Raw genomic sequence first — 21921 nt, forward strand, 5'->3', positions numbered from 1 at the left:
GAGATCCAAGAAAGCATTTTTAGAACATTCTTCAGAAGAGTGTATTGTTATCATTTGCCAAATTCGTGGCTGTTCACTTGTCAAAATATTTTTTTGAGAAAAGATGCATATGTGGAGAATTTTTTTCTTCCTTTTTTTAAATTTTTATTTGAATTCAATTAACATATTATGTATTATTGATTTCAGAGGTAGGGGTCAGTGATTCATCAGTCTTCTGTAGAGAAAGAGCGTGCAGCTTAATATATTGGATGTAGGGATCCAAGCAGGTTTCACCTTGCCCTGTGCCTCCAGGAAGATCTCCAAAATACTAGCTCACTCTCCTTCAGTGAGTTCTGTGGTCCCTGCTGCATGGTCCATGCCTTCTTCCACAGAGGAAGCCCTACGAAATACAAATTCAAGGTTAATCCTTAGCAGGAAGGATCAACAGAAAGAATTCAAGGAAGACACTTACAGTGAAGATGAATAGATTAGGAGAAATAACCCACATACAAAAACACTATGAGCATTTCAAAAGGTGATGGATTAGTAATATCCAGTGGCATGTAGGATGTTCTCTCTTTCCATTTGCATGGAGACTATTGTGGAAAAGCAAAATCATAGCAACAATTAAGAGAAAGAAAAACAATAAATCTGACTCCCATCCAGACTTCTTCCATCTCTCTGATAGAAATGACTTAGAACCAAAGATCCTGAGGAAAAAGAATGGAAAAATGAAAACATTATTTTATTAAATAATTCCATATATCAGAACACTAAGCTTCTCAGAAGTCATTCTCTGTACTAAAAATCACAAGTGGCTTTACTTACTAAAAACAAAACTTGTCAAAAGTTGAGATCTGGACATTGTTTTTAAATTGTATTCTATTTCATTTGGCTCTATCTTCCCACCTGGGTTATTACAGATGTACTCAGATGACTCTGGTTTTGATTCAGAGTTCCAAACTTAGTCAGTTGACCTCTGTCTTAGGAGATCTGAGTTCAAGCCTTGCTCATATCTCCAGCTTAGTGTGGTCCTTGGAAGTTTATTGTCTCAATGTGCCTATTTACAAAAATGGATTAACCATTTATCCTGGTGCAGAGGGTGTTTAGGAATTTTTTTACATATAAAATAGCCTTGCCGCTGCTATAATCCTTAGAGGGGAGTGGTTAAAGAGACATTGTATCTGTGTTCTACCAGGTGAATCATTCCTGTATATTTATAGAAGGCAAACAAAAGCAATTCATATGCAAAAAATTAATAACTTGGTCAGTGCATAGAGCCTATGAATTTAAAGTCAAAAAAGAGTAGTTGGGGCTTAAGAGAGGCAGGATAGGGGGCTGTCGTTAATAGAAACAGAAAAGTTAATGCTGTACAATTGTCTTATGGAGCAGGGTAAATTAAATAAATATGATAAATGCTAATACAGATATATTAAATGCTTAATTCAGCATAAGCATTTCTTTGGGGTAGATAAATACTTTCATCAAAACCTCCTACCTTCTAGGTTCTTGTTCGCAGGTTCTAACTTCTTGTTCTCACTGATGAGCTAGGAATCCCTGCCAGGTTACAAGGGTCTCCTAAAAAATATAAGCCCCTCAGCCTCTCTGTGGGTAAGGGACTGATTCTCAGCCCCATAATTGTAGTATCTAGTGATTATGGATCTGAAATTTAAAACCCAAACCAAGGATGGAAGCCAGGGTTTGAATCTCCTGCAGAGCAAATTAGCATTTTCCTAGTTACTGTGAGCACAAAGGAGGAAAACTCAGCTTTTATTCTGTTTTCATTACTTCATCCATGAAATGCTCCTAGTGGCCTAGCATAATGAACACTTGTCCATTGCATTTAAGGAGAGCCTATATCCCACAGAGTAATTCATTGCCTCATCATTTAAACAATCAACAAGGGGTTAAAGAAGCAATCAAAAATTCTTAAAGCATCTTCACATCTTTCCCTTAGGCAGAGCTTTGACATCTATCCAGCTGAGAGGATTAGACCCCTGAACTCAGCCTTATTGGAGGCTCTGGTGACTCCTTCCAGCTGAGCCCAAATTGATTCTAGATTTCATATGGCTTTCCCAGTTTTAACACTGAAAGTCCTGCCTCCTAAGAAACTCCTCAGTCCCTGGTAGACCAGGATGGTTGATGACCTACTTGGTTCCCTCCTTGGCCTAACCCTTTAGCAATCCTTGTGTTTCTGAACTAACTTTCCTCATCTTTGGGCTCTATTCTTACCTCTAGAGCACCACTCATTGCAATGAGTTGTGACTGCTTGTTTGCCCATCGCTTAGACATCTGCTTTGCTCGGGCAGGAACCACAGTTGGAGTGTCTCTACACCCAGAAACAATGCTTGATGCATAGCAGGTGCTCAGTACATATCTGGTGAGTGAATTTTTTAATACAGAGGCTGACTGCCTGTTTCACTTCCCATCTCTCTCTCTCAGATATCACAGTTTGTGCCCATGACCACATTAGCTGGCATCTGATCGGAATGAGCTCTGGGCCAGAATTGTTCTCCATTCATTTCAATGGCCAGGTCTTGGAGCAGAATCATCATAAGATCTCAGCTATTACCCTAGTCAGTGCTACATCCACTACTGCAAACATGACTATGAGCCCACAGGGAAAGTGGATCATATCTTCTCTCATCCCAAAACATTTTCAAGGTAAGAAATTCTTCCAATAGTTTTGCTTGTGAATACAGGATCTTTTCTTCCCAAGCACTAATTCGCTCATTCTCCTTTGCGCTTTCAAGCCACACATGCTCCAGACATACATGCCTTTGTCCTGAGAACAGAATTTCGTTTTTCTGCCCTTAGACTTATAACACATTAGTTGGGATAGAGGAAGTGGAGAAATTAACAAAGTTTTTTTTTTTTTTAATGAAGCAAAAGCTGGAAAAAGGTCTACTTCCTCAAAAGGAGAAAAAGGGAAGGAAGTAAATGCATACATAGAGATATTCTTCTTTGGGCTTCTTAGTATTCAGCCAAAGAAAAAACCTAAGTGCTAGAACAAATCAAACATCTGCAAATTTATGGAAGCACTAAGTTATAGAAAGCACAAAAGATTTAACATGAAAAGATTATCTTTTATAACAAGATGAACACAAAACCTGGCACAAAGAGGAACCCAGTGGATGATGTTGACTAGAAAAAGCATAGTATTTAACTAGCTAAGGAGTGAACTTTAAAGAATATCGTAAGTTTTGGTAGGAAAAAAAAGTCAGCCCAGGTTGTTATGTGGTATCATATAAACAAAATAACAATTGTTCTATTATACATTGTTGCTGTAAAACTGTTGGGAATACCCCTGAAACAAATAATACATTATATGCTAATAATAAATAAATAAATAAATAAATAAATAAATAAATATAAATAAATAAATAAAAATAAAATAAAACTGTTGGGAAGAGCGTCTGCGTAAATAGAGACCAAAATGGAAGTAAATGATATCACTATAGGAAATTATTTTCTTACCAAAACAATGTATATAAAAGCCAGACACATAAGAAAGAGACATTTTGATGAGACCGTTTTGTTTCCTGTTCACATTGAGCAACCAAAATTATATTTGAAATCATGAAATTGTCACAATACCTTTGGAAGATAGAGTCCCCAATAATAATAAAACAACAGCAACAAAACTAACATTGACATTAAGCACTATGTATATTAACTTATTTAATTTTTAACAACAATTTTATACAGTATGTACTATTATTATCTCCATTTTACAAATAAAGGGACAGATAACAGGAAAAATGAGAAATCAACAAGACTTAAGTCATAAGATTTTAAGGATCTGGAAATTACATTTTTTTCCTCTGAAAGAAACAAAGGAGATCTTTTCATGTTTTTTCCCTAACCCATCCTCTCTTTCCTTTGCTTTTAATTCTTGCCCTTTCTCTATGACACTAAAAGAGCTGCAAACCAAAATGTTCAGAAGTTTCCTGAGCAGTACTTTTACTGTTATTATTTAAACCTTCCACAAATTTATTTAAAAGATAGGCATTTTGATCAGCTGTAATTTCTTCTCTCAAATTCTTTCATTGCCTTTGTGTTCTAATTCAGCTGGGATGCAGGCTTACATAGACATTAAAAACTGTGCAAAGAAAACCAGGAATCCTAAGAAACTAACTCGTGATCAGAGGCGGCACATGAAGAGGTGGGAATACTTCATTGCTGCAGAGGAAGTCATTTGGGACTATGCACCAATAATACCAGCGAATATGGACAAGTGAGTTTTGGGGTGCTTACCACTATGTGAAGGCTCAGGGGTCTTAGATGCATGGGGTGAAATGCCATGAGTTGACAGCTCTCAAGGGTATACATGTATTGCGTTCAGGTCTTGTTGTCCAAATCAATCTGGAATTACTCTAAACTCACCATGGGAACTCAGCAGCATAAGAGTAGTAATAGTAGTAGTAGTAGTAGTAGTAATAGTAGTAGCAGCAATAATATTACTAGTAATAGCGGCTACCACTTGTTGGATGCTTGTTATTGCTAAGCACTGTGTGAAACATTTCCTATGAGTTTTACTTTAACTTTCCACGTTAGAAACAGCTTTTAATTAATATTAAAAGCTGAAGAAAAGATGTCAGAGAGAGTAAGAATTTTGGAAATTCAAATAACTCTTAACACTTGAAAAATACTCAAGCTCACTCACAATAAGAGAAGTGCAAACTGAACTCCACTGAGATACTATTTTCCACCTCGCAGACTCACAAGTCCAGATGACATGATCTGTTGGCAAGGCTGTAGAAAACAAGCACTATCATACATTATTAGTGGAAGAGTAATTTGATACAGCCATTCAAGAGCATGATTTGACAATATGCATCACAATTATAAATGCATATGCTCACAATTATAAATGCATATATCCTCTGACCCAGCAATCTTACTATATAGATATACTTGTTCACATATGAAATGATGTTATGTACTGGATATCCACTGCTGCACTGTGAGTAGTAGCAAAGGTTTGGAAACAACCCAAAATGTCCATCAATAGGATATTAGTTTAATAAATTATGGCACATCCATATGATGGAATACTATACATCTGTTTTCAAAAGAGGATGTAAACACTCTCTATGTACTAGTATAAAAAGTTCTCCAAGATATGTTGTTAGATTAAGAAGTCAAGGGAGGAAAAAATGGCAGAATAGGAGGTCCCCTGCTCATATCCCTCCACAGCAATAGTAATTTGACAGCTATCCACAAACAAAAGTACTTCTGTGAGAGCTTTGGGATCCAGGTAGGAATTTGAGAAATTCCAAGATCTTGCAATGGAAGCCAAGACCAAGGAGGAATATTTTGAGAAGGTACATCATGCTCAGGTGGTAGATTCACTGACAGTGCTCCCAGGTACAAACTTGGCTACAGCCTTGTCCCATTATGGACTGAGCTACAGCCCCACTTGGCCTTGGTCTTGACACCAGCATCATTTGCCAAAGGACCCGGAAGAAGTCACACCTGTCCATGACCCTGGAGGGTGGCCTACAGACCTTGGTCTGAGTATGGATCTTAAAGTGGCCCTGTAACCAGCTCCAGCCTTGGAATAGTCCTGCCAGCTCAAGGACTTTCAGAGAGTCACGCCCATCCATGCCCCAGGAGGCTGGTCTGCAGACCTCAGTTCCTCCGAAGATCTTGAAGCATCACTGTAACCCAGCTCCGACTCTCCCAATTGTAGTCTTGCCCACCCAGGGACTACCCAGTGACCTGGTGGGAATGTTCTCAAGGACCAGATGGGAGCTATACCCATCAAAAAACCTAATAACAGCCCTGCCATTTACAGACTCAACTTTAGATCTTGAAATAAGCCACTAACCCAGCATTAGTTCTACTGACCAAGGTCCTAGAGGCAGTCGCATCTTCCCAGAGACCAGACAGGATCCATGCCCACCTGAGCCCCTGGCAAAAGGCCCACCAACCACAGATACTGCTACAGGCTCAAAAGCAGCCACATGAACTTGTTCCAACTTCACTCATCACAGAGGCAATCCCAGCAGCCCAGAGACTTGACAGGAGAAGGTCTTTACCTGACAAAATCGCTCAGTAAAGACTGGAAGAGGGTGTTTGCTCCTTCAAATGTACATGAACACAAGGCTGCATGAATCACAAAAAATCAGGCAAATATGACACCACCAAAGGAAACTAATAAAGCTCAAATAACCTATGTGAAAGAAATAGAGATCTACAAATTGTCTGACAAAAAATTCAAAATAATCATCTTAAGGAAGCTCAGTGAGGTGCAAGAGGACAGATAGGCAATGAAATGAAATCAGGAAAACAACGCATGAATAAAATAAGTGTAAGAAATAAATAAAAACCACAAAAAATAACCGAACAGAGAACCTGGAACTGAAGGATATAATGACAGAACTAAAAAATTCAATAGAGAACTTCAATAGCAGACTTGATCATGCAGAAGAAAGATTCTGCAAACTCAAAGATAGGTAATTTGAAATTTTTCAGTTACAGAGACAAAAAAGGAAAAAAAAAAAGAATGGAAATGAGTGAAGAAAGCTTACAATACCTATATTCACCATCAAAAGAATTAATATATACATTATGAGAGTCCCAAAAGGAGAAGAAATGAATGGGCAGAATGCTTATATAAAGATAATGACTAAAATCTTCCTAAATCTTGGGAGGTTATAGATATACAGATTCATGAAGCTCAAAGTACTCCAAGCAAGATCTACCCAAAGATTATCCTGAGATACATGATAATCAAATTGTCAAAAGTCAAAGACAAAGAGAGAATCCTGAAAGTAGCAAGAGATAAGCAACTTGTCATATAAAAGGGGATCCCCATAAGACTATCCACAGATTTCTTAGAAGAAACATTGTAGGCTAGGAGAGTGTGGGATGATATACTCAAGGTGCTGCAAGGAAAAAAAAAAAAAAACCCTCTGCCAACAAAGAATAGTATACTATACTCAGCAAAGCTTTTCTTCAGAAGTGAAGAGATTTCTTCAGAAGTGAAGAGACATTCCAAGACAAAGAAAAGCTGAGGGAGTTCAACATCACTAGGCATGCCTTACAAGAAATGCTAAAGAGAGTTCTTCAAGTTGAAATGAAAGAGTAACAACATGAAAATATGAAAGTATAAAAGTTTCTGGTAAAGGTAAATATATAGTCAAATTCAGAATATTTTAATACTGTAATGGTGGTACATAATGACTTTTAACTCTAGTTAAAATTAAAAAAAAAAACTTTAAAATAAAAGTCTAAAGACAAAAGTATTAAAATCACCAGGCTAAAATACTTTGTTAATGGATATACAATATAAAAAGATGTAAAGTGTGACATCACAAATTGGGAGGGAGTAGTAATAGTGTAGAAATTTTTATGCAATTGAATTTAAGCTGTCATCACCTTAAAATAAACTGTTAGAACTATAAGATGTTTTATGTAAGCCCCATGGTAACCACAAGCAAAAACTTCTACCTCTAGTAGATACACAAAAGATAAAGGAATTAAAACCTGCAAATACAAAAAATCAACAAATCACAAGGAAAATAGCAACAAAGGAAGAAAGGAACAAAAGAACTACAAAAAAGTCAGAAAACAATAAAATAGCAATAGTAAGTCCTTACCTATCAATGCTTATTCTAAATGTAAATGAATTAATTCTCCAATCAAAAGATAACAGAGTAGCCAGATGGATAAAAAAACTAAGATCTAACAATGTACTGTCTACAAGAGACTTACTTTAGCTTTAAGCACACACATTGGTTAAAAGTAAAGGGATAAAAAGATTTTCCATGCAAATGGTAACCAAAGAACAGGAGTGGCTATACTTATATAAGACAAAATAGACTTTAAGTCAAACTGTCATAAGAGACAAGGTCACTATATGATAAAGGGGTTAATTTATCAAGAGGCTATAACAATTATAAATATATATGCCCCTAACATTGAACCACCTAAATATATGAAGTAGATATTAACAGAACTGAATGGAGAAATAGACAACAATACAATAATAGTGGGGATTTACATACCTCACTGTAAACAATAGATAAATCATCCAGACATAAAATCAGTAAGGAAACTGAAATTGAATAACACTATAGACCAAGTGGACCTAATAGACATGTAAAGAACAATCCATCCAACAGCAGCAGAATACATATTCTTCTCAAGTGCACATGAAATATTCTCTAAGATACGTCATATGTTAGGCCACAAAATAAGTCTTAACAAAATAATATCAAGTGTCTTTTCTGACCACAGTGGTATGAAACTAAAAATCAATAACAGAACAAAAATTGGAAAATTCACAAATATTTGGAAATTAAACACACTTTCTAGAATGGTCAAAAAGAAATGGGAAATCAAAAAAATATGAGACAAGTGAAAATGGAAACACAACATACAAAAACTTTGGAATACAACAAAAACAGTTATGAGAGTTTATAGAAGTAAATGCCTACATTAGAAAACAAAAAAAGTTCTAAAATAAACAACCTAACTTTATACCTCAGGGAGCTGGGGGGGGGGGGTTGGAATGAGCAAATTAAACCCAAAGTTAGCAGAGGGAATGAAATGAAGATTAGAGGAAAGATAAATGAGGTAGACACTGGAAAAACAATAGAAAAGATCAACATAACCAAGAGCTGATTTTTTGAAAAGATAAACCAAACTGACAAACCTTTAGCTAAACTAACCAAGGGAAGAGGACTCAAATAGTTAAAATTATAACTGAAAGAGGAGACACTACAATTGATATCACAGAAATGCAAAGGATCCTGAGAGACTACTATAAATGATGATATGCCAACAGATTGTATAGTCTAGAATAAATGGACAATTTCCTAGAAATATACACCCTACCAAGACTGAATCATAAAGAAATAGAACATCCGAACAGACTAGTAACAAGTAAGAAGATTGAATCAGTAATCAAAAATCTCTGAACAAAGAAAAGCCCAAAATCACATGGCTTCACAGATGAATTATACCAAACATTTAAAGAAGAACTAACACTAATCTTCAAATTCTTCCAAAATATTGAAGAGGAGAGAACACTTCCAAACTTATTTTACAAGGCCAGCATTATCCTCACACCAAAGCCAGATAAGGACAATACAAGAAAAGAAAATGATGGCTCAATATCCTTGTTGAACACAGATGCAAAAAGCCTCACCAGAATATTAGCAAACCAAATACACAGCACATTAAAATGATCATACACCATGATCAAGTGAGATTATCTTTGGGATGTACGGATTTTTCACCATGCACAAATCAATAAATGTGATCTACCACATCAACAAAATGAAGGATAAAAGTCATAATAACAACCCAGTTGATGCAGAAGAAGCAACTGACAAAATTCAACATCTTTTCATGATAAAAACTCTCAACAAGTTAGGTATAGAAGAAATGTACCTCAACATAATAAAAACCATATACGACAAACCCAGAGCTAACACATACTCAAAGAAAGCTGTTTCTCTAAGATCAGGAACAAGACAAGAGTGCCTACCGTTTTTAATCAAGATAGTGCTAGAAATCCTAACCAGAGCAATTGGGCAAGAAAAAGAAATAAAAGATATCCAAATTGGTAAGGAAAAAGTAAAATTATCTCTCTTTGCAGATGATATGATTTTACATATAGAAAATCCTTAACACTCCACCAAAAATCTATTAAAACTAATAAAAGAATGCAGTAAGTCGCAGGGTATGAAATCAACATATAAAAATTAGCTGCACTTATTCTTTTTAAATATTGTATTTATTAGAGCAAGTGAGAGAGAGAGAGCATGAGCAGGGGGCGGGGCAGAGGGAGAGGGGGAAGCAGACTCCCCGCTGAGCAGGGAGCTCGATCCCAGGACTCTGAGATCATGACCCGAGCTGAAGTCAGATGCTTAACTGACTGAGCCACCCAGGTGCCCCTAGCTGCACTTATTAAACTAAAAACAATCTATCCAAAACAGAAATGAAGAAAACAATCCCATTTCAAAGAAATAAAAATAATAAAATGCTTAAGGAATAAATTTAACCAAAGAGGTGAAAGATCTATACACCAAAAACTGTAAGATACTGATGAAAGAAATTGAAGAAGAGACAACCAAATAGAAAGATGTTCTATGTTAATGGATTGGAAGAATTAATTTTGTTAAACTGTTCATATTAATCAAAGCAATCTACAGATTCAATATAATCTCTATCAAAATTCCAATGGCATTTTTCATGAAAATAGAAAAAACAATTCTAAAATTCATATGGAACCACAAAAGATTCAAAATAACCAAAACAATCTCAAACAAGAAGAGCAAAGCTGAAGGCATCACACTTTTAATTTCAAACTATATTACAAAGCTATAGCAATCAAACAGTATAATAATGGCATAAAAACAGACACTTAGACCAATGAAGGCAAATAGAGAGCCCAGAAGTAAACACATACATATATAGTCAACTAATCTTTGACAAGAGCACTAGAAATACACAATCGGGAAAATATAGTCTCTTCAATAATTAATGTTGGAAAAACTGGATATCCACATGCAAAAGAATGAAATTGGACCCTTAGCTCTATACACAAAAATTAACTCAAAATAGATTAAATATTTAAACATAAGACCTGAAACCATAAAACTTCTAGGAGAAAAGGTAGGAAGAAAACTCTTTGACATGGGTCTTCCCAATGATTTTTTGGGGTATAACACAAAAGCATAGGCAACAAAAACAAAAATAAACAAGTGGGCCTACATCAAACTAAAACGTTTCTATACAGCAAAAGAAACAATAAAACAAAAAAGCAATCTATGAAATGAGAGAAAATATTTGCAAACCGTATCTCTAATAAGGTGTTGAAACCTAAAATATATCAAAAAAACTCAATGGCAAAAAATTTTTTAAAAAACCACCTGATTTAAAAATGGGGAAAGGTGGGCCTGACTGGCTCAGTCAGTGGAGCATGGGACTCTTGATCTTGGTGTTGTGAGTTCAAACCCCATGTTGGGTGTAGAGATTACTTAAAAATAAAATCTTTAAAAAATAATAAAATAAATTTTTAAAAAATGAGCAAAGGACCTAAATTGACATTTTTCCAAAGAAGATATATAAATGGCAAATAGATATAGGAAAAGGTGTTCAACATCACTAGTCATTAGGGAAATACAAATCATATCCACAATGAGATTATGACCTCATACCTGTGAGGATGGCTATTACAAAAAAGAGGTAACCAGGGTTGGTGAGGGTATGAAGAAAATGGAACTCTGTACACTGTTGGCAAGAATATAAATTGGTACAGCCATTATGGAAAATAGTAAGAAGGCTCCTTCAAAAATTAAAAATAGGAGTACCATATGATCCAGCAATTCCACTTCTGAATAAATATCCAAAGGAAATGAAATCAATATCCTAAAGAGATATCTGCATTCCCATGTCCATTGAAGCATTATTCACAATAGCTAAGATATGGAAACAATCTGAGTGTCTGTTGATGGATGAATGGATAAAGAATATCACACACACACACACACACACACACACACACTGGAATATTACTCAGCCTTAAAAAAGAAGGAAAGAAGGAAAGCCTGCCATTTAAAACAATGTGGATGAACCTGCAAAACATCACGCTAAGACTCATTCCAGACACAAAACGACAAATACTGCATGATCTCACTTATATGTGGACCTAATTAAGCAGTATGGTGACTATAGTTAATATTTTATACTTGAAATTTGTTAAGACAGTAGATCTTAAGTGTTCTCACCACAAAAAAGAAAATAGTAACTAGGTGAGGTGACGGAAGTGTTAATTAGCTTAATTGTGGTAATCACATATATACATATATAAATCATCATGTTGTACTTCTCAAATATATACAATTTTTATTTGTCAAAATCACCTCAGTAAAGCTGGGAAAATGCAAAAAGAAAAAGTCAAGGTGCCTTTTGTTAAAAGAATAAGAGTATAAGAATATTTATATTTGCAGTCATATTTGCATACTTAGGCCTTATGCATAAAGATGCTCTGGAATTATACATATGAAATTAATGCAAGTGAATATGTAGAAAATATGTAGAAAATGCAGGGAAGGTCAGGGAGGTGGGGTTGATGGGAAAAAAAGTGTGAGTGAGAGCTCTCTATTGTAATCAAAATCATTTGAATGTATTTGCTATTCAAAAAAGTTTGAGAAAAAGAGCTAAAAAGGAACTTGCTCAAGATTATGTAATAATAATTGATGGAACTGAGATACGATTCCAGGATTCTGGCAATAGTGTGTGCTTTTTACTGTGCAAAATAAATGCAGAAAATGAGTAAATTCTGTCATGGAACTTCTGTTTTTGCAAACTAAGGCAATAAAGAGGACCAATAGGAAAAGTGGTTCTTGTTGCTGCCCCAACTCTTGTATCGAGGTAGCTACAGAAGATGGGTGGAGGTGGCTGCTTTTTAGTTGGCACTAGGATTGGGTGGATGGTAGGAGGGTGAGCCCAACAGCACAAAACTATGACTAATAAAGAGAGTCAAAGCTTCCTAGTGTGGGAACATAACTTTTAGAGATTGAGAAACATCTGGGAAGTCAATAAAGTTACCATAAATTAAGTGATAACGAAGACTTGAGAAAAAATTCACAGTATGTCCTCTCCTTTCTTTTGGATAGGCATTTTCCCAGAGATATCTAATATCTATTCTAGTGACCAGAGTGACAGGAAGTTCTAAGTAGCTGTTTCTAACCATGTCTACAACTTTATCAGTGATGGGAGAGTTTTCCAACTAGAGAGGAGATATTGGGACTTTGCAAACCACATTAAGAATTTTTTTTTTTTTTTTTAGAAAACTAGCATTTTAGCTAATCCAAGAGCAGAACTTGTAAGCACAAAGATTTCCTCATCCTACAGGGTCTTTACTTGAGCAAACGGTTTAATTTTTTAAAAAATTCATTTCACTTTAAGAAAATACAGATCTCTGCATTTGGATAATTTCTCAAACCAAATTGGAAAACATTATAAGAAGGTTGTCTACACACAGTACCAAGATGAGTCTTTCACCAAACGTTTGGAGAATATGAATATCAAAGAAGATGGGATCTTGGGCCCTATTATCAGAGCCCAGGTCAGAGACACACTCAAAGTAAGTAACAGAAATATAGTGCCATGGGAGAAATTAAATAGGAAAGACAGTTTATAAGTACTGGTTATTTGTTTGTACTAAAAAGAAATATATGTCCATGTAGTTTTTAATTCAAATGCAACTTTAGTTTTTATGTAGTATTTGCTCTGATTTATAGCCTACCTTATCTGAGACAATTTATCAAATTATAAAGGAATAAAACAAAGAGCCAATGTAATTGAGGTGAAGGATAATATGGGGACAAAGAAAATAAAGCCATGGATAGGTATAATGAAACACATGCCTTATGCTCCTATAAGGTTACCTACAAATTTTGTCCAAAGCTTTCTAGCATCCGAGTAAAATATGTCAGGGCAAGATTCACAGTAGTCATAAAGAAAATGTAATTTCCCTTGACACTGAGGCCAATTTATCCCATGGATCCTTAAAAAGAGGATGCTGTATAATACAGTGGATGGAATCCTTGATAGAATCCCTACAATTGATATAATAAATAAGTTGCTGGGGCGCCTGGGTGTCTCAGTCAGTTAAGTGTCCAACTCTTGATTTTGGCTCAGGTCATGATTTCAGGGTCCTGAGATGGAGCCCGCATCAGGCTCCACGCTCAGCGTGGAGAATCTCTGCTTGAGATTCTCTCTCTCCCTCTGCCCCTCCCGCACCACACGTGCACTTTCTCTCTCAAACAAATAAATAAATCTTGAATGAATGAATGAATGAATGAATAAGTCACATAGCTTTGTAAAATAATGTTTGTCATTATGGCTGAGAACATAACAGTAAATACAATTGACTATAAACAAGTCATCATTGTGCTCTAGGTATGTCGTTCTCCCATGACTGGTCTCTGAGGGAGGTAAATTTAGATATGATTCAAGAACACTGAGTGTTCTTCAGACAGCTTTCCTTAAATAGATGTCACGTCATCGAGCTTCTGATAGGAACTGGGCAGCAGAGAAGTAAATGTTGCAAACTTCGGCACGATTCTAGAATGTGGGTAATCTACAGATTAAGGATGATCCAAATGCTTTGGCAATCAACCAACAGCAGATAAGATTAAGGTTTTCTTTTGAAGATTAAGAAGCCTAACTAGGACTCCTGTGTAAATAATGCTCCTCCCTTCACCCCTTTGTGGGGGTGAACTAACATATCTGCACACAAGGACAATTCTGTTCATTTAAAAATAACGAAAGGATAGAAAGCAGCCTTTCTCTGTTCTTCTTTCCCTTCCCTCATTTCTGATTTCCCCCATCCCTTTTAGGTGCTTTTTAGCAAGTGTAAATATACCTCACTGGAAATTCAGGATCTGGCTATTTGTGTGCCCCTCAGAAGATGACACCAAGGACAGTGTCCTAGGAGATCTGCCAGGCTGGGGAAGGAGATCATGGTCTAAAGAGAAGGAACAGATCTGAAGGCAGATGTGGTCCAAGCGGAGAGGAGAGGGGAAGGGGAACGGGGATCGGTTTGGAAAGAGTGATATATTGTGAGGAAAATGTCACTTCTAAGGGCAGACTTCTCTTTCCATTTTCCACCTTACCATGTAAGTGAAACTGTCTCAAAAGTATCTGCCAGGTGACGGGGAGAGGTTGCTGCTCAGAGAAACAGAACTAGTTTGCGTGCACGCACACACGCACCCTCCAACAAGTGAATTTGCAAAGCTAACATCCTATATTAATTCTCACAATTGAACTTAAGTCCTGAAATAATGAATTTGAGTTAACTTTGTAGATCGTGTTCAAAAATATGGCCAGCCGCGTCTACAGCATTTACCCTCATGGAGTGACCTTCTCCCCTTATGAAGATGATGTCAACTCTTCCTACACTTCAGGTTTGAATCAGAGTCTGCTAAACGAAACTATTCACCTCTGAGAGGCTGCCATATTTTCCTAGTGTCCTCGTTGCTCAGTAATATAACTTGTGCAGTCAGGTAGTATACAAGTAGGGTATCCTAAGAGTCGGAATCAAACCCTTCTCACTTAGGGATTTTGTTTACCCTAGTGCTTACCAAATATGGTGTTCTTTGTTGGTGCCATAGCGGCCTCTAGTGGAGCAATCTCTAATGGCGACATGTAATCCAAGGTTAAGTGGAACTTGATAGAAAAATATTCCTTTCCTAATATTAATTGGTTCTAATGAGAACTCACTGTTTGTTTAATGTAATAATTTTGAAAATGAAACAATATTGACTCTATTTTCTTCCAGACAATTACACCATGATCAGAGCAGTTCAACCAGGGGAAACCTATACTTATAAGTGGAACATCCTAGAGTCTGATGAACCCACAGAAAATGATGCACAGTGCTTAACAAGACCATACTACAGTAATGTGGATGTCACAAGGGACATTGCCTCTGGGTTGATCGGGCTACTTCTAATTTGTAAGAGTAGATCCCTGGATAAGCGAGGCATACAGGTATTCTGTCCACAAACTAAACTTTTAGAAATTCCAGGAACTGCTTCAGGCTGGAACAGATTAGGTCTCCTTGCTAAATAATGGGGCCTCTCCTTCTAGAGAACAGAAAATATTATGTTATCTTCTTTAGAGCAAATGTGACATTTATTCCTTTGTGGGTTTTTTTTTTTCTTGTCTATTTTCATCTAGATTCTTACTCTGGAAGGCCGTTCTATAGTGTAACACCATATTTTGTTTTAGTTTGAAGTTCCAGGTCTTCTGCTATGTCATCAGCAAGCCACCTAGCCTCTCTTAATTTCTTCCTTTTATCAAATGGGTAATATCCTCCTAAAAAATTTTTACAGGGTTTTTTGGGGCTCAGCAAGATACCACCTTGTAAAAGTATAAAACTCTCTACCAGTCCTTGTTATTTTTAGAGACCTGCACTGGGAGAGATAAGAGAGATAATAGTTTGGAGACGTAGAATCTGGTGAAGTTGGACCCAGACAATGGTCCATCTCTAGTGAGACTAAATTATAGAGAAAAAAGTGAACAAAGAGACAGATCTTCATGGGAGAATAATAGTCTCATATTATTAACTTAAAATTCCCAATCAGGCTAAGCTATAATCAAAGAAGTTCATCCTAAGGCATACAAAATAAATATATGCCTAGAAAAATCAGAAATGGACATTTGGAAGACCTTAATTTATTGAGCTATGAAAGGAAACAGGAAGGGAGAAGTAGAAAGCTTTCCTATTGCAACCTTCTGTTTTATCCTTTGCAACTATTTGGAGCATGTCTAGTCAATCATTCAGGTTGAAAGGTGTTTACTTACAGAAATAAAACACAATTACAGCTGCCATGTGGAGATGGAATTTTTCTATTAGGATGTTTTAGTCTCTGAATTTTCTGATCTGCTTTGTTTGTCCTTGCATATTACCTTTGGCTCTAACAAGGGCTTTGTACAAAATGGGCTCTCATAAATGCCTGAATTTGTGGCTGCAGTGGCCCTTAGACTGTGCCTCTTTGGTTTCTGAGAAGAGCTCAGTGTTGTGGGTAATCAACTGGAACATTAATCACCGAACACCGAACTTTTACCCTCCAGAGGGCAGCAGACATCGAGCAGCAGGCTGTGTTTGCTGTGTTTGATGAGAACAAGAGCTGGTACATTGAGGACAATATCAACAAGTTCTGTGAAAATCCTGAGAAGGTGAAACGTGATGACCCCAAGTTTTATGAATCAAACATCATGAGCAGTAAGTCAAACCACTGTTTTTGTCCATCAGTTTTTCACTCCCGTGCTTAAAGTATGACTGTGCATAAAGGCAGAGACATGGATTAGAATCCACTCACCTCTTATCCTCACTTGCAATCCAGGGATTTGGTGATGAAGTTACTGGGGGATACTATAGCAATCTTTTTACAGCAAGAGGCCAAAAGCTTGTTCTCCTTAAGAAGTCTTCTTGGTCTCGTGCTCCAAATGTGCATGTACGTTTATGCACATGCTTTGGGCACCTCCACTCTGGAGGAACAGGCTGAGGGGTGGGAGTGGTGAGGAAAGGGGCTACAGGCCTTGGTCAGTGCTATATGGGGATTTTAGACTGGGTGCAAGGTGAACAGTCTTTATAGCCAGGGCAGAAACAAGGTAAGTAATCCAAAGCTGGAAGGTCAAATCAAATGAAGGCAAAAGGCAGATGGGGAGCCAAGAATCATAAAAAGCCAATCCATGAAGAGGTTTGAAGTGAGCAGTGAGAATCTTGTTCAGAATAGAAGGAATTCCCTAAGCCAAAGTTCAGGCATTTGCTGTGGTTTTCAATTTCAGCACCTAAAGCCACTGCTATGAGAAGTCTAAGAGAAATTTCAATAAGCCAGTTAGAAGCAAACTTTGCCACGGTGGTCAGGGTCCCCACCACTATTCCTCAGAGTCAAGAGCCATTATGATCACCTTCTCTGATAGGTAATCATAGACATGAGGATGACTTCTCCATGGTCTGTTCACATAGTTTCAGATGAATTATTGGAATTCTCAGAACTGGCAGGTGCCCTGAAAATAATTCCAAACCGGGAGTTACTCAGCTTTCTTTGCATAATTTCATTTTTGGCAGTGAATCTGTCATAGGTTTGGGTTAGTGAGAAATTATGTATGAGCTACATATATCATTTAAAATTTTCTAGTAGCCATATGAAAAACTAAAGAGAAATATATCCCAAATATTATCATTTCAACACATAACCAATATAAAAATTGATGAGATTTGCTTTCTTTATTTCGTACTAGGTCTCTGAAATCTGGTGTGTTTTTTGCACTTAACAGCACATCTCAATCCAGATTATCCACATTTCAAGTACTCAATAGCCACTGTATTTAGTGGCCACTGTATTAGACAGTACAGCTATAGACCATTTAGAAGAGCCTCCTGAATGAAATACAAACTAAAAACATATTGTCATTTAAGTGTTCACTAGTGCCAGGCATCATACTAGTATCAGGGCTAGAGTGGGAATGCAGGTAGAGGTGGGCCCTATCCTCATAGAAATCAAACCTGTGATTTTATTACCATGCCTAAAACCTAAGTAAATAAATATACTGCCGAAAGCTGTGTCCCTTTGAAAGATAGTGAAAATGTGTGAACTCGATACTTGAACAAAAACTATAGACTATCAAAAAAAAAAAAAAACTATAGACTATCTCAATGATAAGAGGGAGCAATAAAAATTGCCAAATGTGCTAAATATGCATGCCTTTTAGGGACATTACTTCTTATTCACCAGCTAATGTGTCAAGATGAATTTCTTATATTATGCTTTTCTTCCAGGTAGAATTATTCTAGATAATATTGTAAGTTGAGGTTTAGACTATTTTAAAAGCAGAATGTGGAAAACAAAGCATTTGATACACACTTGACAAATGAATGAATAAGTCAACGAGAATGAAAGGCTTTGTCTTTCTCCTGATATTTCTCCATTGGCTAACTTAGGAAAATAAGTTCTCATTTGGGAAGTCTGAGTTTGATCTAGTCACTAGGTAGACCTGGTGAAGCTTATCATAATCACTGCTTTGACACAACCAAATTAATATTGGGACGTTAATCTTAGGTATAATTAGCCACACGCCCCTTTGTTGGCAGAGGCTTGCATGTTAACAGATTTTACTCTTTCAGCGATCAATGGCTATGTGCCTGAGAGTATACCCACACTCGGATTCTGCTTTGACGACACTGTCCAGTGGCACTTCTGCAGTGTAGGGACCCAGGATGACATTTTGACCATTCACTTCACTGGGCACTCATTCATCTATGGAAAGAGACACGAGGACACCTTGACCCTCTTCCCCATGTGTGGGGAATCTGTGACCGTCACAATGGATAATGTTGGTAAGAGCCTGGACACTTGGAGAGGAACCTCTGATCTATAAAGGTCTGCTGCAGCTTCCCAAACTATCACAGTTCCTGAGTTTATCTTTCTGATCCCTTACAGGCTTTCCTTTCAATACTTCTCATGATTTCTGTTTGGAGAATTAATTACTTAAATGGGTCTAGTCCTTTAATGTGGGTTCCATTTTTCCTTCTCTGGGCTAAGTGAGAAGGAAAGACACAACAGCAAAAAGATAAGGTATGACTTTGAGGAGGAAGCATGAACATTCAGCCACAAAAGAGCATTTCTTTTATCAAAACGGCCTTTTCAATTTTTAAAGCTAGCCATGACACTGTGGGTTAGTTAGTGATCATCAGATACAGTACCTCGGAGTCTGGCCTCAGAGATGCAGTGGAAAGCATGGAAAGCACATGGGCTTTGGAGTTCCTCCAATGTGCTCTGGCACTCAGTATCTGTGTAACCTTGGACATGTTATTCAACCTCACTGAGCTTCCTTGTATTCATCTCAAAAACACGATCACACTTTACAGGGTTGCTTTGACCATTAATTGTCTTATATACCAAGTGCCTAGCATTCAGCAGACACTCAACAAGTGGTAACAATTGGAGACTCCCCAGGAAATCTGTATGCCAGAAAATAATACCATTTCAAAGAGATTCAAAATTGCCCTGGGCCCACCTGAATCACCTACTGCTTAGAAATATCTAGATGTTTCTTACATCATCCTCCCCCTCACTTCAGTTTTCAAACAAGATGTGCAGCCAACAAGATGTTTATGATATTCAAAGCCCACTTGATTCTTAATTCATCCCTTTTCAAATATATTCTAAAACAGTGACTCTTAAACTATCTGTGCTAAGAGTTTTCTCCTAATCTCCATTGATCAATACTTTCAGTCTATATTCTGTTATATGAGATAAGTGCACTGATCACATGCTTGGATGCACAGCAATGTCAGATTGCTAAGCAGTTTTATAACACCTTACACCCAATTTCTTTCCATATGTCACTATAGGAGATAATTAACAGTTCCCAGATCAGCAGTGACCCACAGACCACACTTGTTATCCCTGGCTGAAGTTCCTTGAAAATTATCTGCCACAATGGATCCTAGGGTTTTTATATCTTTTTCTGGGCTTAGAGCTCTCTGTTTTCTCTGTCTCTCTTCTGTAGGTACTTGGATGTTAACTACAATGAATTCCAATTCAAGAAACAAAAACCTAAGGCTGAGATTCAGGGATGTTAAGTGTATCCGGGATGATTATGAAGACTCATATGAGATTATATATGAACCTCCAGCATCTACAGTCATGACTACACGGAAAATGCGTGATTCTTCAGAAAACAGGGGTGAAGAGGATGATGCTGACTATGATTACCAGAACAACCTGGCTTCATGGTTAGGAATTAGGTCATTCAGAAATTCATCACTGAATCAGAAGGAAGATGAGTTTAATCTTACTGCCCTAGCTCTGGAGAACAATTCTGAATTCATTCCTCCTAGTACCAATACAGCTGTTAATTCAAATTCCTCTTCCCTAAGTAACATTAGCAGGCTTATTGTCTATAACTTTGCAAAGCCTCAAAAAACTCTTCCTCACCCAGCAGCCACCATAGCTGGTCCCCCTCTGGGACACATTGGCTTAGACAAGAACTCAGCTCTCAACCATTCAAAAGCAGAGCATTCCAGCCCTTATTCTGAAGACTCTATGGAGGATCCTCTACAGTCAGATATCACAGGGATAAGTCTACTTCCACTTGATGCAGAAGGATTCAGGAGTCAAGAACATACTAAGCATAAGGAATCCAAGAAAGGAAGAGAGCACACAGCAAAGCATAGGTTCTCCCAAGTGGGATTTTCAGCACATAAAACTGGGCGACATTTAAGCCAAGGCAACTCTTCTCCTTCCAGAATGGGACCCTGGGAAGACCTTCCCAATGATCTGTTACTCTTAAAACAAAAGAATCCATCCAAGATTTTGAATGGGAAATGGCATTTGGTGTCTGAGAAAGGTAGTTATGAAATAGTCCCAGAGGCTGATGAAGACATGGCTGTTGATAAGCTGCTGGACAGCCCCCAGAATGCCTCAAGGACTTGGGGAGAAAACATCCCTCTCACAAACAAGCACAGAAAGAAGAGTGGCCACCCAAAATTTTCTGGAATTAGAAAGAAATCTCTACAAGTAAAACAGGATGGAGGAAACAGTGGATTGAAGAAAATCCATTTTTTCATTAAAACACGAAGAAAGAAAAAAGAGAGGCTTGCACACCGTATTCCTCTATCTCCAAGGGGCTTCCACCCTCTAAGAGGAAAGGCCAATACCACATTTTCAGACAGGAGACTTGATCATTCATTGTTACCCCATAAATCCAATGAAACATCTTTTCCCACAGACCTCAATCAGACATTCCTCTCTGTGAATCTTAGCTTGTTAGACTCACTTCCTTACCATAATCACAGTCCCTCAAATGACACCAGTCAGACAAGCTCCCTTTTAGATCTTTATCAGACAATACCCCCAGAAGAATATTATCAAACATTCCCTATTCAAGACTCTGGTCAAATGCACTCCACTACAGACTCTAGCCACACATCTCCTCCAGAGCTTGGCCAGATGCTTGACTATGACCTAAGAAACAAGCCATTCCCTACTGACATTGGTCAAATGTTCCCTTCCTTGGAACCTGAAGCCTGGCAGGCAACCATTTCTGCAGATCTCAGTCAACCAAACCTTTCCCCTGATCTCGACCATACAACCCTTTCTCCAGACCTCAGCCAGACAACATTTCCTCCAGACCTCGACCAGATAACATTTTCTCCAAATCTTGACCAGACAACCTTTTCTCCAGACCTTGACCAGACAACCTTTACTCCAGACCTTGACCAGACAAAACTTTCCCCAGACCTCGGCCAGACAACCTTTTCTCCAGACCTCATCCAGACAACCTTTTCTCCAGACCTCATCCAGACAACCTTTTCTCCAGACCTCGACCAGACAACCTTTTCTCCAGACCTCAGCCAGACAACCTTTTCTCCAGACCTTGACCAGAAAACCCTTTCCCCAG

General features: G+C 37.5%; 1 protein-coding gene across 1 annotated transcript in view; it reads left to right on the forward strand.

Annotated features, from left to right (window-relative positions):
- The window catches only part of F5 (coagulation factor V), a 66355-nt gene that overhangs the window by 22554 nt on the left and 21880 nt on the right, over positions 1 to 21921 (forward strand). The window contains exons 7-14 of the mRNA XM_044916408.1: positions 2422 to 2643; positions 4051 to 4216; positions 12910 to 13087; positions 14813 to 14924; positions 15287 to 15498; positions 16585 to 16735; positions 18641 to 18853; positions 20029 to 21919. Coding sequence (XP_044772343.1) covers positions 2422 to 2643; positions 4051 to 4216; positions 12910 to 13087; positions 14813 to 14924; positions 15287 to 15498; positions 16585 to 16735; positions 18641 to 18853; positions 20029 to 21919 — 3145 coding nt within the window. The remainder of the gene's footprint in view (positions 1 to 2421; positions 2644 to 4050; positions 4217 to 12909; positions 13088 to 14812; positions 14925 to 15286; positions 15499 to 16584; positions 16736 to 18640; positions 18854 to 20028; positions 21920 to 21921) is intronic.

The sequence above is a fragment of the Neomonachus schauinslandi genome, chromosome 6 (assembly GCF_002201575.2).
Source record: "Neomonachus schauinslandi chromosome 6, ASM220157v2, whole genome shotgun sequence".
NCBI classification, from domain to species: domain Eukaryota; kingdom Metazoa; phylum Chordata; class Mammalia; order Carnivora; family Phocidae; genus Neomonachus; species Neomonachus schauinslandi.